Source organism: Salmo salar, chromosome ssa12 (genome assembly GCF_905237065.1).
Source record: "Salmo salar chromosome ssa12, Ssal_v3.1, whole genome shotgun sequence".
In the NCBI taxonomy this organism is placed as follows: Eukaryota; Metazoa; Chordata; class Actinopteri; order Salmoniformes; family Salmonidae; genus Salmo; species Salmo salar.
In genome coordinates, this window is record NC_059453.1 from 66236105 (window position 1) to 66253560 (window position 17456).

Here is a 17456-nt window from a genome sequence, read left to right on the forward strand (position 1 = left end):
TGTTTAATTTTAAAGTAAATTTCCTGCAATTCCACACATTTTGCAGTGGGGTGTAGAGAACATGTTTCAGTTTTAAAGCAAGTTTTCTCCAGTTATAGACATTTTGCCATGGGGTGAACATTTTTGCAACTTTGCAACACATTTCATGCAATTCTACTCATATAGCCATAGGGCGGAGACACATTTTTGCACTTTTATAGCAAATTTCCTGCAATTCTACACATTTTGCCATGACTTATGCCATGTTAATGATATCTGAATGAGAGTGACTAACAAAATCAATGGGACCCCCCTGGAGGTCAGTGTCCATGGGCATGATTACTACAAGTTTACATAACCAGCTAGACAAATTTACCAATCTAAGAATTGTTGGCTGATATGGCTAATTGAGTGACTGACAAAACAAGAGATTGTCGGCAGTTCGCTGGTTTGAATCCCTGAGCCGACTAGGTGAAAAATCTGCCGATGTGCCCTTGAGCAAGGCACTTAACCTTAATTGCTCCTGTAAGTCACTCTGGTTAAGAGTGTCTGCTAAATGACTAAAATGTTAATTGAGAAACTGCTGATGCACAACCAAACTTGAAGATGGCGCCGAAGAACACGGCTGACATTTTACATTCTCCCAACCAATTGTGCTATTTTGTAAAAAAAAAAAAAAGCGTTTTGTGTAACTTATTTTTTTACTTATTGTGTACATAATGTTGCTGCTACTGTCTTATATGACCGAAAATAACTTCTGGACATCAGCGATTACTCACCGCGGATTGGAAGAAACTTTTTCCTTTAACAAGTCCGACAAGAAGGATATCCGGCTTTCACTGGATTAGGCCCAGATCCCGCCTTTTGCGTGAAGAAAAGACGCAGGAAAAGGGGCCGCAGATCGGGCTGCTTTCTGAGAATCCGTAGTCGAGCGAGTAAACTCCCACTACCATCCGTTCTTCTTGCTAACGTGCAATCATTGGAAAATAAAATTGATGACCTACGATTAAGATTATCCTACCAACGGGACATTAAAAACTGTAACATCTTATGTTTCACCGAGACATGGCTGAACAAAGATACGGACAATATAGAGCAAGCGGGATATTCCATGCACTGGCAGAACAGAGACGCTACCTTTGGTAAGACGAGGGGTGGAAGTGTCTATTTGTCAATAACAGCTGGTGCGCGATGTCTAATATTAAAGAAGTCTTGAGGTATTGCTCGCCTGAGGTAGAGTATCTTATGAAAAGCTGTAGACCACACTATCCACCAAGAGAGTTGTCATCTATATTATTCGTAGCAATCTATTTACCACCACAGAACAAAGCTGGCACTAAGACCGCTCTCAACCAACTCTATAAGGCCATAAGCAAAGAAGAAAATGCTCACCCAGAAGCGGCACTCCTAGTGGCCGGGGACTTTAATGCAGGCAAACTTAAATCAGTTTTACCAAATTCTAATCAGCATGTCACATGTGGAACCAGAGAAAAAAAAATCCTAGACCACCTTTACTCCACACACAGAGATGCATACAAAGCTCTCCCCCGCCCTCTATTTGGCAAATCTGGCCATAGTTCTATCCTCCTGATTCCTGCTTACAAGCAAAAACTAAAGCAGGAAGTACCAGTGATTCGCTCAATACGGAAGTGGTCAGATGACGCGGATGCTACACTACAGGTCTGTTTTGCTAGCACAGACTGGAATATGTTCCGGGATTCATCCAATGGCATTGAGGAGTACACCACCTCAGTTATCGGCTTCATCAATCGACAACGTCGTCCCCACAGTCACTGTACATACCTATCCCAACCAGAATCCATGGATTACAGGCAACATCCGCATCGAGCTAAAGTCTAGAGCTGCCGCTTTCAAGGAGCGGGAGACTAATCCGGACGCTTATAAGAAATCCCATTATGCCCTCAGACGAACCATCAAACAAGCAAAGCGTCAATACAGAATTAAGATTGAATCCTACTACACCGGCTCTGACCCTCGTCGGATGTGGCAGGGCTTGAAAACTATTACGGACTACAAAGGGAAACCCAGACGCGAGCTGCCCAGTGACACGAGCCTACCAGACGACTGAAATGCCTTTTATGCTTGCTTCAAGGCAAGCAACACTGAAGCATGCACGAGAGCACCAGCTGTTCTGGATGACTGTGTGATAACGCTCTCGGTAGCCGATGTGAACAAAACCTTTAAACAGGTCAACATTCACAAAGTCGCTGGGCCAGACAGATTACCAGGGCATGTAGTCAAAGCATGCGCGGACCAACTGTCAAGTGTCTTCACTGACATTTTCAACCTCTCCCTAACCGAGTATGTAATACCTACATGTTTCAAGCAGACCACCATAGTTCCTGAGCCAAAGGAAGCGAAGGTAACCTGCCTAAATGATTACCGCTCTGTGGCGGTAATCCGTGCTTTGAAAGGCTGGTCATGGCTCACATCAACAGCATCCTCCCAGACACCCTAGATTCACTCCAATTCACATACCGTCCCAACAGATCCATAGATGACGCAATCTCATTCGCACTCCACACTGCCCTTTCCCACCTGGACAAAAGGAACACCTATGTGAGAATGCTGTTCATTGGCTATAGCTCAGTGTTCAACACCATAGTGCCAACGAAGCTCATCACTAAGCTAAGGACTCTGGGACTAAACACCTCCCTCTGCAACTGGATCCTGGACTTCCTGATGGGCCGCTCCCAGGTGGTAAGAGTAGGCAACAACACGTCTGCCACACTGATCCTTAACACTGGGGCCCCTCAGGGGTGTGTACTTAGTCCCCTCCTGTATTCCCTGTTCACCCACGACTGTGTGGTCAAACACGACTCCAACACATCATTAAGTTTGCTGACGACACAACAGTGGTAGGCCGGATCACTGACAACGATGAGACGGCCTATAGGGAGGAGGTCAGAGAACTGGCAGTGTGGTGCCAGGATAACAACCTCTCTCTCAGTGTGAGCAAGACAAAGGAGCTGATCGTGGACTACAGGAAAAGGCAGGCCGAACAGGCCCCTATTAACATCAACGGGGCTGTAGTGGAGCGGGTCGAGAGTTTCAAGTTCCTTGGTGTCCACATCACCAACAAACTATCACGGTCCAAACATACCAAGACAGTCGTGAAGAGGGCACGATAAAACCTTTTCCCCCTTAGGAGACTGAAAAGATTTGGCATGGGCCCCCAGATCCTCAAAACGTTCTACAGTTGCACCATCGAGAGCATCCTGACCGGTTGCATCACCGCCTGGTATGGCAACTGCTCGGCATCTGACCCTAAGGCGCTACAGAGGGTAGTGCAAATGGCCCAGTACATCACTGGGGCAAAGCTTCCTGCCATCCAGGACCTATATAATAGGCGGTGTCAGAGGGAAGCCCATAAAATTGTCAGAGACTCCAGTCATACAAGTTATAGACTGTTTTCTCTGCTTCTGCACGGCAAGTGGTACCGGAGTGCCAAGTCTAGGACCAAAAGGCTCCTCAACAGCTTCTACCCCCAAACCATAAGACTGCTGAACAATTAATAAAATCGCCACCATACAATTTACATTGACCCCCTCTCCCTTTTGTAAACTGCTTCTACTCGCTATTTATTGTCTATGCATAGTCACTTCATCCCCACCTACATATACAAATTACCTCAACTAACCTGTACCTCCGCGCACTGACTCGGTACCGGTGCCCCCTGTATATAGCCTCGTTATTGTTATTATTTTTGTATTACTTTTATTATTACTTTTTACTGTCGTCTACTTGGTAAATATTTTCTTAACTCTTCTTGAACTGCACTGTTGGTTAAGGGCTTGTAAGTAAGCATTTCACGGTAAAGTCTACACTTGTTGTATTTGGCGCATGTGACAAATAGAGTTTGATTTGATTTGATTTGAAATTTCGAACTTTCACCGTATGTATTGTACTATTCTACCTCTCAACAGTAAGTTGAGATCCCGCTTAGCGGCCGGAGGCCCTAAGCAATTGCTTATATCGCTTATGCCTGGGGCCGGCCCTGGACTAAAGTTATAGAAGGAAATGTAAGGTGACTCATTTTGTACAGGAGACAGTGACATTATCCACAGGAGACACACTGATAAGAGCTCTGAGTAGTTCTCTGAGCAGCAAAGGGAAGTCTGTGGCCCGACATGTCTGATTGTGTGTTTAGTGTTGTCAGCAGTGGTGGAAAAAGTACCCAATTGTCATACTTGAGTAAAAGTAAAGATACCTTAATAGAAAATGACTCAAGTAAAAGTGAAAGTCACCCAATAAAATACTACTTGAGTAAAATTCTAAAAGTATTTGGTTTAAAGACACTTAATTATCAAAAGTAAATGTAATTGCTAAAATATAATTAAGTATCGAAAGTAAAAGTACAAGTATAAATAATTTTAAACTCTTTATTTTAGCAATTACAATTTTCTTGTTTTTTATTTATTAATGGATAGCTAGGGGCACACTCCACACTCAGACATAATTTACAAGTGAAGCATTTGTGTTTAGTGAGTCCGACAGACAAGAGGCTGTCATCGGGTGTTTAGAGGCGAAGTCAGGTGCAGGAGAGTAGTGACGTAAACAGGCGCACTTTTATTTTAGTTCCAAAACGAGAGCACTACATAAATCAAATGCGCTCAAAACACTGAACATACAAAAATAAAGCGCGTAATAAAACACCACAATAACATGAAACAATTACACACAAAGCATGATGGGACACAGAGGGTTAAATACAAGTAGCTTCATTGGGGAAATGAAAACCAGGTGTGTATGGAAACAAGACAAGACAAATGGATATATGAAAAATGGAGCGGCGATGGCTAGAAAGCCGGTGACGTCGATCGCCGAACGCCGCCCGAACAAGGAGAGCACTCGACTTCGGCGGAAGTCGTGACAGAGGCAGTTGGGATGAACAGGGATGTTCTCTTGAGTGTGTGAATTTGACCATTTTCCTGTCCTGCTAAGCATTCAAAATGTAACAAGTACTTTTGGGTGTCAGGGAAAATGTTAAAAGTATATAATTTTCTTTAGGAATGTAGTGAAGTAAAAGTAAAAGTTGTCAAAAATATAAATAGTAAAGTAAGGTACAGATACCCCAAGAACCTACTTAAGTAGTACTTTCAAGTATTTTTACTTAAGTACTTTACAGCACTGGTTGTCAGGAAAATAGGCTGGCACTATATATAGACTTCTGTTGAACTGGACTAAATTATACATACACTCCTGATGCAAGAAACACACACACACACACACACACACACACACACACACACACACACACACACACACACACCTGTTGCCATTCATCCACCTGTTCATCCCCTCACCTGTAGAAATGTGAAATCCCTCCAATGTTCCATCATGGTTATCTCCAGGTTGCCCATGACAATCTCACAGCCGCTGTACATATCCTTCATCAGTGTGTACTGCGTCTGTGAACTTCCTGTCACGCTCAGTGCGTTCTGGGTGCCGGAGCATATCACTGCGGGGAAAGAAAGGCAAAAGATGGTTCTTCAGTTTTAAGGATTTCACTTCAAAACTCTAGCCTAAGTTGTTGTCAGTACTGATCCATTTTGTGTAGTTTTGATGTAACACATCAGCTCACAACATACATTCAAACTCTGACTAATACCTACTGTAATAACTGTCAGTGCTAGGAATAATAATTAATTTGTTTATGCTCATTTCTCATGCCCTTTAGCTTTGCATGCTAACGGCCTGAATGGATACATGTGATGTGAAATAGGCTGAGGCCAGTGCTACATTCAATACAGTAACTGACTGTCTCTGGGGCAGACATACTGGGCCTTGTTTATTGTGGACTGTAGGAGTCCAGTCCTTTTCCATGTCATTGGGACAGAGAGACTGTTTTGCTATTCAAATCTCAGCCAGATGTCCAAAGAGAGAGAAAGAGAAAGGGAAAGAGGAAGGAAGAGAGGCTAACTCTGTATAATAACGTGTTTGTTTTTTTATTTCCAGTTGCTGTTTCCCTATATACCAATAGGTAATTTATTCACAGATTGAAAGGTAGCTAAGAACAAGCTGTACTGTGTTGGATCTGATGGGACGTTGAACTGTACACAGGCCTGCTTGTGACTACCCTAAAGAGATAGACCATGTTTATAATGAAACAGGACGAGACCCAAATGCAGACACAGGAGGCAGATGGTTCGAGTCTCTGGTATTTATTAATAGACAAGGAGCAAGCAAAAGGCAGGTCGAGGACAAGCAATAGTTCGCAAACCAGGTCAGAGTCAGATGGGTACAGGACAGCAGGCGGGCTCAGGGTCAGGGCAGGCAGAAAAGGTTGGAACCGGGAGGACTAGAAAAACAGGAGTATGGAAAAACACACTGGTAGGCTTGATGAGACAAGACGAACTGGCAACAGACAAACAGAAATCACTGGTATAAATACACAGGGGATAATGGAACAAATGGGAGACACCTGGTGGGGGATGGACACAAGCATAAGACAGGTGAAACAGATCAGGGTGTGACAGCATCCCCACCTCTAGGGGCACCACCTGGCGTTCTACCCGGGCGCATGCCTGGTTGACCGGGATGCTGGCGGTAAAAGTCAGTGATGAGGGCCAGGTCCAGGATGTCCTTAGCGGGGACCCAGCACCTCTTCTTCGGGCCATTACCCTCCCAGTCACCCAGATACTGGAAACCACTGCCCGAAGTTGAACACTCAGGAGGCATCTCACCTTGTATGCCGTAAGGCCATCGATGAGATGGGGGGGAGGGGGGAGGGGGTCTGGAAACAGGAGACATAGGGCTGTGAGACAGAGGTTTAATCTTAGACACATGAAATGTGGGATGTATACGGAGGGTGTGGGGCAATAGAAGACGAAAAGCAGTGGGACTAAGGATTTTAGAGATGGGAAAGGGGCCGATAAAGCGGGGGGGAAAGTTTACGGGATTCCACTCTGAGGGGCAGATCCCGAGTGGAGAGCTATACCCTCTGCCCAAGACAAAAACGGGGAGCCGGGGTCCGGTGGTGGTCCGCCTGTCGCCGACACCTGGAGGTGGTCTTAAGAAGAGCGGACCGGGTTCTCTTCCAGGTATGCCGACAGCGACGGACGAACATCTGGGCTGAGGGCATACTGACCTCTTCCTCTTGCTCTGGGAAGAGCGGAGGCTAGTAACCCAGGGAACACTCGAAAGGCGAGAGCCCAGTGGCCGAGCAGGGTATGATGTTCCACCCACACGAGTTGCTGGCTCCAGGTGGTGGGATTGGCCGAGACGAGTCACTGAAGTGTCGTCTCCAGGTCCTGTTTGGCACGCTCCGACTGGCCGTTGGACTGAGGATGAAACCCGGAGGACAGGCTGGCCGACGACCCAATGAGGGTGCAGAACGCCTTCCAGAATCGTGACGGAAACTGAGGACCACGATCGGAGACCATGTTGACAGGAAGTCCATAGATTCGGCACTGTGCAGGCGGCGACCGTTGTAGGATGAAACGTTATTGGATGAAAGCCAGGGTCTGGCGGGAACCGAGATGACAGGTGAACTTCGAGGAATGGGCCCATTCAGGACCGGGCCGAATCAGGGACAAACATCCGGTTAGCCATGCCCCCTGCCTGGTGCACCTTGTGGACCAGGCTCTTGATTCCTGAGATAAGTGTAGCAGTGAGACAGGAGGTGGGGAGGATGATCTCTGGGTCTGATTGTGTAGCCGCAGAACTGTACAGGCAGGAGAGAGCATCAGGCTTAACATTCTTGGACCCAGGGCGGTAGGTGATGGTAAAGTTAAACCGAGTGAATAACAGAGCCCAACGAGCCTGTCTAGAGTTGAGGCGTTTGGCGATGCGGATATATTCATGATTCTTATTGTCGGTCCAAACTAAGAATGGGTGTTCTGCCCCATTAAGCCAATGCTTCCACTCCTCCAGCACCATCTTGACTGCAAGAAGCTCTCGATTACCAATGTCATAGTTCCTCTCAGCAGAATTCAGGCGATGAGAAAGAAAAGCGCAGGGGTGCAACTTTTGGTCCTGTGCCGAACATTGGGACAGAATGACCCCCACTCCAACATCCGAGGCGTCAACCTCCACCATGAACTGACGGGATGAGTCCGGATGGATGAGTGTGGGGCTGTGGTGAAACGATGCTTGAGATCCAAAAACCCAGTGTCGGCAGCTGGGGACCATGTGAACGGCACCTTAGAAGAAGTGAGTGCAGAGAGGGGAGAAGCCAGGGTGCTCTAGCCCCGAATGAAGTGCTGTCCAGTGCTCTGGCGTCCATGGAAACGTAGAGGAGTTGTGTGGAGATGCTCAGATACTATAGTAGCGTCCATGAAGCTCTCATCAGCCCCAGAGTCAATGAGCATCCGGAGAGATTTAGACTGGTCACCCCACAGCAGGATAACATGGAAAGGAGTACGAGTAATAGGAGTTAGAAGACTCCCAGTATGGCCCACCAGCGTACTCGTACCTACTGATGAGCCTGGTATTTTACTGGACAGGTGGATATGTAACGCCCTGTAGCACCACAATACAGGCAACTGTTGTAGCTCAGCCTGCGTAATCATTCGTTAGGCGACAATCTAGCCCTGCCCAGTTGCATAGGCTCTGGAGTAAACGAGTCGCCTGTCCCTGATGATTCCCGAGGGGGCTCGGTGACATCGGATCCACTCGGGAATGCAGGCATCGGGGACTTCCAGGATTCTTCGGAGGAGAAAGCAGCCATGGAAGAGCGAGTGTGGACGAGAACAGACCTCCTCTCCCTCCTACATTCCCATAGGCGCCCAACAATCCTTATGGTTAAGGCTATGAGGGAGTCGAGGTCCAAGGGTAACACCCGAGCTGCGAGCTCGTCTTTAATCTCCTCCGATAATCCATGAAGGAAGGTGTCAAATGGGGACTCCGGGTTCCAGGCACTCTCGGCAGCCAACGTGCGAAAGTCTACCGCGTAGTCTGCCACACTATGGGAGTCTTGACGTAGTAGAAGTAGTTTTCAGGCCACCTCTCCCGGACACAGGAGAATCGAACACCTTCCTCACATCCGCCACAAAATCCTGCAGACGAAGGCAAATGGTGGATTGTTGCTCCCAAACTGCTGTAGCCCAGGTGTGCGCCGTTCCAGACATCAGTGTTATGAGATACGCTTTCTTCGAACGATCCGAAGGAAACGAAGAGGGCTGCAGCTCAAAGATGAGGGAGCACTGGGAAAGAAACGCCTGGCAGGTTCCAGGATCCCCAGCATAGCGCTCCAGAGGAGGTATGCGGGGTTCTTGGGAAGCCGGGGTAGGCTAGACAAAAATCACCACTTGTAGGGGGATTACTGAGCATCTCGGAGGTCTCCGTTGTAGCATGCTGCCTGATAGATAGTCCACGGAATTGCTCCAGTAATGATTTGAAGCCCTGGTCATGGCGTTCCGCCAAAGTATGGAGTCCTTCCATAAGATTCTAGAGTAGCTCCTCATGTCTTCCGATGGTGGCTCCATGCAGGGAGACAGTGTTGCGGAGCTGGTCCGAGTCTGCTGGGTCCATCATGGCCAGTTCGTACTATAACGAGGGACAGGAGGCAGGTGGTTTGAGTCTCTGGTATTTATTAATAGACAAGGGGCAGGAAAGAGGCAGGTCGAGGACAGGCAGAAGTTCGTAAACCAGGTCAGAGTCAGATGGGTACAGAACGGCAGGCAGGCTCGAGGTCAGGGGAGGCAGAATGGTATGGCAGGAGGGCTCAGGGTCAGAGCAGGCAGAAAAGGTCGGAACCGGGAGGACTAGAGAAACAGGAGTATGGAAAAACACACTGGTAGGCTTGACGAGACAAGACGAACTGGCAACAGACAAACAGAAACCACCGGTATGAATACACAGGAGATAATGGAACAAATGGGAGACACCTGGTGTGGGGAGGAGACAAGCACAAGACAGGTAAAATAGATCAGGGTGTGACAATGTTGTCTAGCTCATGTGCTCTCACATGTTGTCTATGTGCTGTGTTCTTGTGCTCTCACAATGATCGAAATACATGTTCAGCATTAAATCTGGAGACTCTGAGGAGTCACATAGACATGAGCACCGAACGTGTTAACATGTACTGGTTCATTAGATTCACACAGGGAATAACAATCAGTAAAAGCTAGAAGGTGATTCTGGAGAGAGTAGCGTATAGCGTGTGATAACAGTTCAATGAGCAGGTCCAGCCATCATAAAGCAGTGATAGCAGCTACTTTATTGTGTTTGTGAAGGATCAAGAGAGAAAGGGTTACAGGTGCTAGTCTAGAGGAATTTGGACACACTTGGACATCAATCCCAGTCAGACAGAGCACACTGACTCTACCTGGGTAGAGGGTCTATGGACATTCCTGAACACTACACTCTTAGAAAAAAGGGTTCCAAAAGGGTTCTTTGGTTGACCCCATAGGAGAACCCTTTTTGGCTCCAGGTAGAACTCTTTTGGGATCCATGTAAACTCAGCAAAAAAATAAATGTTCCTTTTTCAGGACCCTGTCTTTCAAAGATAATTAGTAAAAATCCAAATAACTTCACAGATCTTCATTGTAAAGGGTTTAAACACTGTTCAATGAACCATAAACAATTAATGAACATGCACCTGTGGAACGGTCGTTAAGACACTAACAGCTTACAGACGGTAGGCAATTAAGGTCACAGTTATGAAAACTTAGAACACTAAAGAGGCCTTTCTACTGACTGAAAATCACCAAAAGAAAGATGCCCAGGGTCCCTGCTCATCTGCGTGAACGTGCCTTAGGCATGCTGCAAGGAGGCATGAGGACTGCAGATGTGGCCAGGGCAATAAATTGCAATGTCCGTACTGCGAGACGCCCAAGACAGAGCTACAGGGAGACAGGATGGACAGCTGATCTTCCTCGCAGTGGCAGACCACGTGTAACAACATCTGCACAGGATCGGTACATCCGAACATCACACCTGCTGGACAGGTACAGGATGGCAACTACAACTGCCCGAGTTACACCAGGAATGCACAATCTCTCCATCAGTGCTCAGACTGTCCGCAATAGGCTGAGAGGCTGGACTGAGGGCTTGTAGGCCTGTTGTAAGGCAGGTCCTCACCAGACATCACCGGCAACAACGTCGCCTATGGGCACAAACCCACTGTCGCTGGACCAGACAGGACTGGCAAAAAGTGCTCTTCACTGACGAGTCGCGGTTTTGTCTCACCAGGGGTGATGGTCGGATTCGGGTTTATCGTCGAAGGAATGAGCGCTACACCGAGGCCTGTAATCTGGAGCGGGATCGATTTGGAGGTGGAGGGTCCGTCATGGTCCCACAGCAGATACTGACTGTTACTTCTGATTTTGACCCCCCTTTGTTCAGGGACACATTATTCAATTTCTGTTAGTCAAATGTCCGTGGAACTTGTTCAGTTTATGTCTCAATTCTTGAATCTTGTTATGTTCATACAAATATTTACACGTTAACTTTTCTGAAAATAAACGCAGTTGACAGTGAGAGGATGTTTCTTTTTTTGCTGAGTTTAGAACCCTCTGTGGAAAGGGTTTGACATGGAACCCAATAGGGTTATACCTTGAATTGAAAATGGTTCTTCAAAGGGTTCTCCTATTGGGACAATCAAAGAACCGTTTTAGGTTCCAGATAGCACCTTTTTTTCTAAGTGTACCTAGCAGCATGCTACATTAGACCAGTGCTCTTCTATCTTGGTCCTGGACACCAGCAAGGTTGCACATTTTGCTCTTGCCTAGCACTTGCATATGCGCAACCTGCCATTGTGAGGTTGCATGTGTGTAATAAACAAGGAACAGAATTTTTTTCTATAACGAATCACCAGCTAGATGCCAGGTGTACAAGTTACAACACAAGAGAGTGTCATTTAAGCATGTGTACTGTAGGAGTTCTGTTCAGCTCAAATTGGGCCATGGACTTTGTGCAGTGTAGACACGTTTGGGCCTTGGAATTGGAATTATCATTAGATTGTAATTATGTTCTTATGTGTACATTGCCCTCTGCGAGCCATCTTATCACTGCCCCACCTAGATTAAGCACTGGGAGAAGCCTGAGCTGGGTCACTGCTATCAGTGGATGGCTTCAAGCTGTTGACACTCAACCAGTTCAATTACCTGTTGAGAAATAGTCCTGTGCACCTGCACATGTACACCCAGGCAAACAAAATCACGAAAGTGTACAATCACCACACAAACATTCATGTGTATGCAAGCACAATAATTGTACACACAGAAGGTGTTCAGCCACGTTATCTACCTCCACATTGTTTGTATAGAATGGTAACTTTTTGTCTTCTATATTATATATTGTATTACCTTGTCTTTTTTTTTATCGACTCTTATCGACGCTCTTGTTATTTTCTTACTATTTGTATTACTTTTATTAATCTACTTTGTATATTGATAGTTTTGCTAATGTATATTGTATATTTAAGCAATAAGGCCCGAGGGTTTGTGATATATGGCCAATATACCACTGCTATGGTCTGTATCCAGGGACTCTGCATAGCGCCGTGACTAAGAAAGGGGAAAGGGGGATACCTAGTCAGTTACACAACTGAATGCCTTCAACTGAAATGTGTCTTCCGCATTTAACCCAATCTCTGAATCAGAGAGGTGCGGGGGGCTGCCTTAATCGACATCCACGTATTCGGTGCCCGGGGAACAGTGGGTTAACTACCTTGCTCAGGGGCAGAACGACAGATTTTTAACAGCTCGGGAATTCGACTCAGCAACCTTTCGACAGCCCTTAGCCCTGGTATATTGGCCATATAGCACACCCCCGCGGGCCTTATTGCTTAAATATACAATATACTGTAGCAAAACTATTATATAAAATACAAGTTTTGTCATACCCATGATATACGGCCTCCTATACCATGGCTGTCAGCCAGTCATCATTTAGGGCTCAAACCACTCAGTTTAAAATGATAGTTTTGCTACTTCACATTTATTCTGCACTGTTGAGGAAGAGCTGGAAGTAAGCATTTCACTGTATCGTTACACCCGCTGTATTCTACGCATGTGGAGGGAAAAAAAGTCAAGGGGTCTGAGTACTTTCCAAATGCACTGTATATCTACTGTACACAGAAATTGTGGCCAATTGCTTCCTGTTTTAGTCATGTCTTTAGCAACGTTTGTATGGGTCAAACAAAAACACACTAATGATTGGTTGACAATAGAGCCTCCCACAATGCAGGTGATGACTGCAGGATGAAGTTGGTGAAGAGCAGCTGCAGAAACTTGCAGTTGACTGTAGTCAAAACATCATGACCTTTCAATGATTTTTGGAGAGTTCATGCAGTTGACATTTAGGAGCATGCCCAGGGCCCCAGGGTTCTGGTATAGAAGCTTCTCTCTCTCTCTCTCTCTCTCTCTCTCTCAATTAAGATATTTTCCTAGACTCTATACCTCTTTTCCATTTTCTCCTGACTTTTTTCCTCTGTTGCATATGCAGTCAAGGCTAGATAGTGGTGTCATTGTCCATTTCCATAGACAGTAACCTAACACACTAGAAAACATTTCTCAGTCCTGGATCAGGTTTAGTTGTCATTTTCATTCAGCTGTTTCCACAGGAAAGAAAAGGGAGGGAAAGAAAAGAAAGAATGGAGGTAGGAGGAGATAAACTATTTCTATAAAGCGATAGAAACGGTGGATGAGGTAAACAGAAACTTGGCTCAGGACGCCAACAGATTACTGCATACCTTAGAGGTCTATTCTCACATACACGGCTCACTGAGATGTATGTTCAGCACACACACACTGACTCACACACACACAAACACACATACACAGAGCAGAAGGATCAACACACACATCAAAGCATATAAACACATACTATGTCACATTTATTTCATAAAGCACATTTTATATCGCTATTGTTCACTTCCCGCAGGGTATAATCCATCAGGTCCATTGATATTGTAATAATGCTTAGCTTAGGAATACTTTTTCTGTGATAAATGAAAAGAGTAAATAAAGAGTTTCATTCCAAAACGCTATATATCCATTTTCAGAAATGTTGGTAAATTAGCTTTTTTGGTGTAAAGAATTTACCAAAGAGATTGGTGTGTTTTTTCCACCTCTAATCGTGGCATGGGGTTGTTCAGTAACAGACATGTATTTATTTGAAATCTATCACTGGGGAATAGGGTGCCATAGGGACAGGACCTAAGTCTAACCAAACGCTATACCATTAGAGGTTAGATTCATGTTGGTTGAATTTCTATGTCAAATATACAGGATACGAACATTCCATTCCAGCTTAATAATGGATATACACTGAGTATACCAAACATTAGGAACACCTTCCTAATACTGAGTTGCCCTTTTTGCCCTCACAACATCCTCAATTTGTTGGGGCATGGACTCTACAAAGTGTTGAAAGCGTTCCACAGGGATGCTGGCCCCTGTTGACTCCAATGGTTCCCACGGTTGTGTCAAGTTGGCTAGATGTCCTTTGAATGATGGACCATTCTTGATACACATGGGAAACTGTTGAGCGTGAAAAACCTAGCAACTTCGCAGTTCTTGACACAAACTGGTGTGCCTGGCACCTACTACCATACCCTGTTTAAAGGCACTTAAATCTTTTGTCTTGCCCATTCACCCTCTGAATGGCATACATACACAATCCATGTCTCAATTGTCTCAAGGATTAAAAATCCTTCTTTAACCTGTCTCCTCCCTTCATCTACACTGATTGAAGTGGATTTAACAAGTGATATCAATAAGGGATCCTAACTTTCACCTGGATTCACCTGGTCAGTCTATGCCATTGAAAGAGCAGGTGTTCTTAATGTTTTGTATACTCAGTGTATAGCGTTTTGCAACAAAACCCTAATCTAAAATCTTTGGAAATAAACTTTTGAAATATTAACTGTAATGGGTACAACGGTTGGATAAGTATTGTGCAATTACAAAGAAATACATACAATCTAAGCTATTAATACATATTGAAACCAATGAAATCATAAAAAGTGATTGAGTGCAATTAACGTTGTTCAGCAAACATTCACTGATTAATGCTGTTCCTCTACAGTGGCCATGCACTGCACTAGTCTGGGAGACCAATATATGAAAATAACCCAGCTTTCCTACCTCTCTATTTCACAGACATGACTCCCATATCTGTAGTATTAAACCTGATGATCTGGTAAATGTTTTGTTTTTATTAACCAAAAAACAATCCACATCTTACAAAGGTGTGCATGAATCATAACATCATTACGGTATGCCATAATGAATCTTTATCAGAAATCACTCAATCATCAACATTTGAAAACAACATATATCACATAACAAGAATGAAATGATGACACATGCACAAGCACACACTGTACACATACACACACAGTTCCGGGTGAAGAAAAACAAGCTTGAAGAGATGCCTGAGAACGGGCTGTGATTGGTACGTTTCTATGGCATGGCTGTTAGTCGTTATCTCCGACCCCTGATATGAGTTCATGGCACGCAGTGCTTTTATAGGGCCTTGTAATCTAGAGCTCTGTGCCACATCTTCAACGGCTAAGAAAACAAACCACTGCCTGACCAGTGCCCACGGTCACGTATAGGACAAATAATCAACCAACCAACCAACCAACCAACCAACCAACCAACCAACCAACCAACCAATCAATCAATCAATCAAATTGAAATTATATTTCATTCAATGAAATTTGGATACATTTTAGGATAGGAGCAAAACTGTCTTCACCCCATAGCTGCAATGTAGGACCAGCTGGCCCTCAATAAATAAAGTGTGAGTCATTTAACTGCTTATAATAATTGGGGCACATGCAGACGCAACTCTGGTCCATTGTGTAATAAAACATTTATTAACTTGTAATAAATATGATCCATGCATCATTTACCTTCAATGAATTCACTGTTTACCACATATTTACAACATTTGTCAAATTGTTTACCACGTATTGATAAGGGATTATAGATCTCTAGAGAATACATTGAAATAGGTATAGACCTAGTGTGCTAGCAGAGGAAATAAAGTACTGATTTGATGCAGATCAAAATCTACATGAATTATATTTCCTTAGTTGCGTGACATGTATGAGTATATTTACTTCTGCCTATTATCCTTCACTGATGCCAGAGGCTCAGTCTGACTATCAACTGCCTCCTGACCTGTTGTTGACTTTGTTTTCCTCCTGCACTGCACCACCTTATTTACCTAAGGCCAGATGACATCAGTACAGAGCCAAAGTTCAGATTCAAATCACAACACTTCAGTCTAACATGGAGGCTATACAATCATACCTGACTCACCATGAATACACCTCACAGATTTGACAAGTTTCCAGGAAGCTTGTTAATGAGTAGATCTTTTTTTAACTCTTGACTATATCATATGGACACTGGGGTTAAAAAATGTAAAGAGGTGCAAAGTGAGAAAGACAGAAAGAAAAAATAGCCATTTCTAGGGAGGAGCTGTGTTTTGTTAGCAGCTTGCATGGAGAGCGATAACATACAAAAGAAGCACAGAGACAATTGACACAAACACATAGGCACACTCTGTTCTGAAAGTCGGCTGACGCACAGCAAACAGGTTCTGCACATATGAAACTGGTTTTGTCTCTATGGTCAGATTGACAGCACTGATTTAGGTGAGCACAAGAGATGCACCATTGACTCTTTTATGTACACAACTCTGTGGGATTGGTCACTGCTAAAATAAAATAAAAACACTACAGCATGTAGATTGATTGTGAATTAACACAGCGAGAAAAACATATAGGACATATGGGCACCGGTGACACTAAACACTGTTGACTCTTTTTTTGCCTATAACAACATTTCGTAAGCAATGTATATTTTTAGTGGTGTTCCACTTCCTGGGCCTAAAAGTGGGATTATTGACAAAATAATAGGCAACATTCTTTGGGCATAAATTAAACTATTTGCCCAAGTACAATTTGTGTGGTTAAAGTCAAATAGAAAACATAATGGCTCATAAAATCGGGGGATTAGGAAGTAATTGGAAAGACATTGCAGTCTACTCAATTTGATGGCGAGCACAATACAGACACGGAACCTACCTTCTTGGGTTTGAGCGCAGGTAAACTGGAGCCATGTTAGCGTGACGCACAGCGCGAGCACCTGCCGGAGACCTGTCATCCTCATTCGGACAGTCGACATAATGTATCAAACATTACGAGCTCGGAGAGATGTACAATATCGACTAAACTCTACTATTATCCGACTGCTCAGGAATTGTAAGGCTACGAAATCCTTTGAATAAAAGTCCAAATCTACAGGTGAAGTCTTCGAATGTATCCCCTGCTATGTACAGTATCCCAAAGAGAAGAACAGTTCAAGTAAGTCAATTTAAAGTCGACTGAAGAGTCCTCTTGACATTTTTATGTGAGGCAGAAGGCTACTCAGCAGAGTCCAATTGGTTAATACATTCCTTCAATTGACAGAAAAACGCTAAGAGTATTGACAAAAGTACACGCTATGAATAGGTTAAAGGCAAGTGTACATCGGTTTGACACAGAGTTTACA

The 17456-nt window shown here is 44.6% G+C and overlaps 1 protein-coding gene across 4 annotated transcripts in view; it reads right to left on the reverse strand.

Moving 5' to 3' along the window:
• The window catches only part of LOC106565537 (receptor tyrosine-protein kinase erbB-3), a 35898-nt gene extending 18442 nt beyond the window's left edge, over positions 1-17456 (reverse strand). For 2 of the 4 annotated variants that reach the window (XM_014132781.2, XM_014132779.2), the window contains exons 1-2: positions 6489-8038; positions 5307-5461 (exon numbers count right to left, since the gene is read on the reverse strand). In XM_014132781.2, coding sequence (XP_013988256.2) covers positions 5307-5461; positions 6489-7512 — 1179 coding nt within the window. In that variant the 5' untranslated portion in view covers positions 7513-8038. Of the gene's footprint in view, positions 1-5306; positions 5462-6488; positions 8041-16990 lie in introns of those variants that run through there. The other 2 variants (XM_014132782.2, XM_014132780.2) reach the window with 2 other exon arrangements.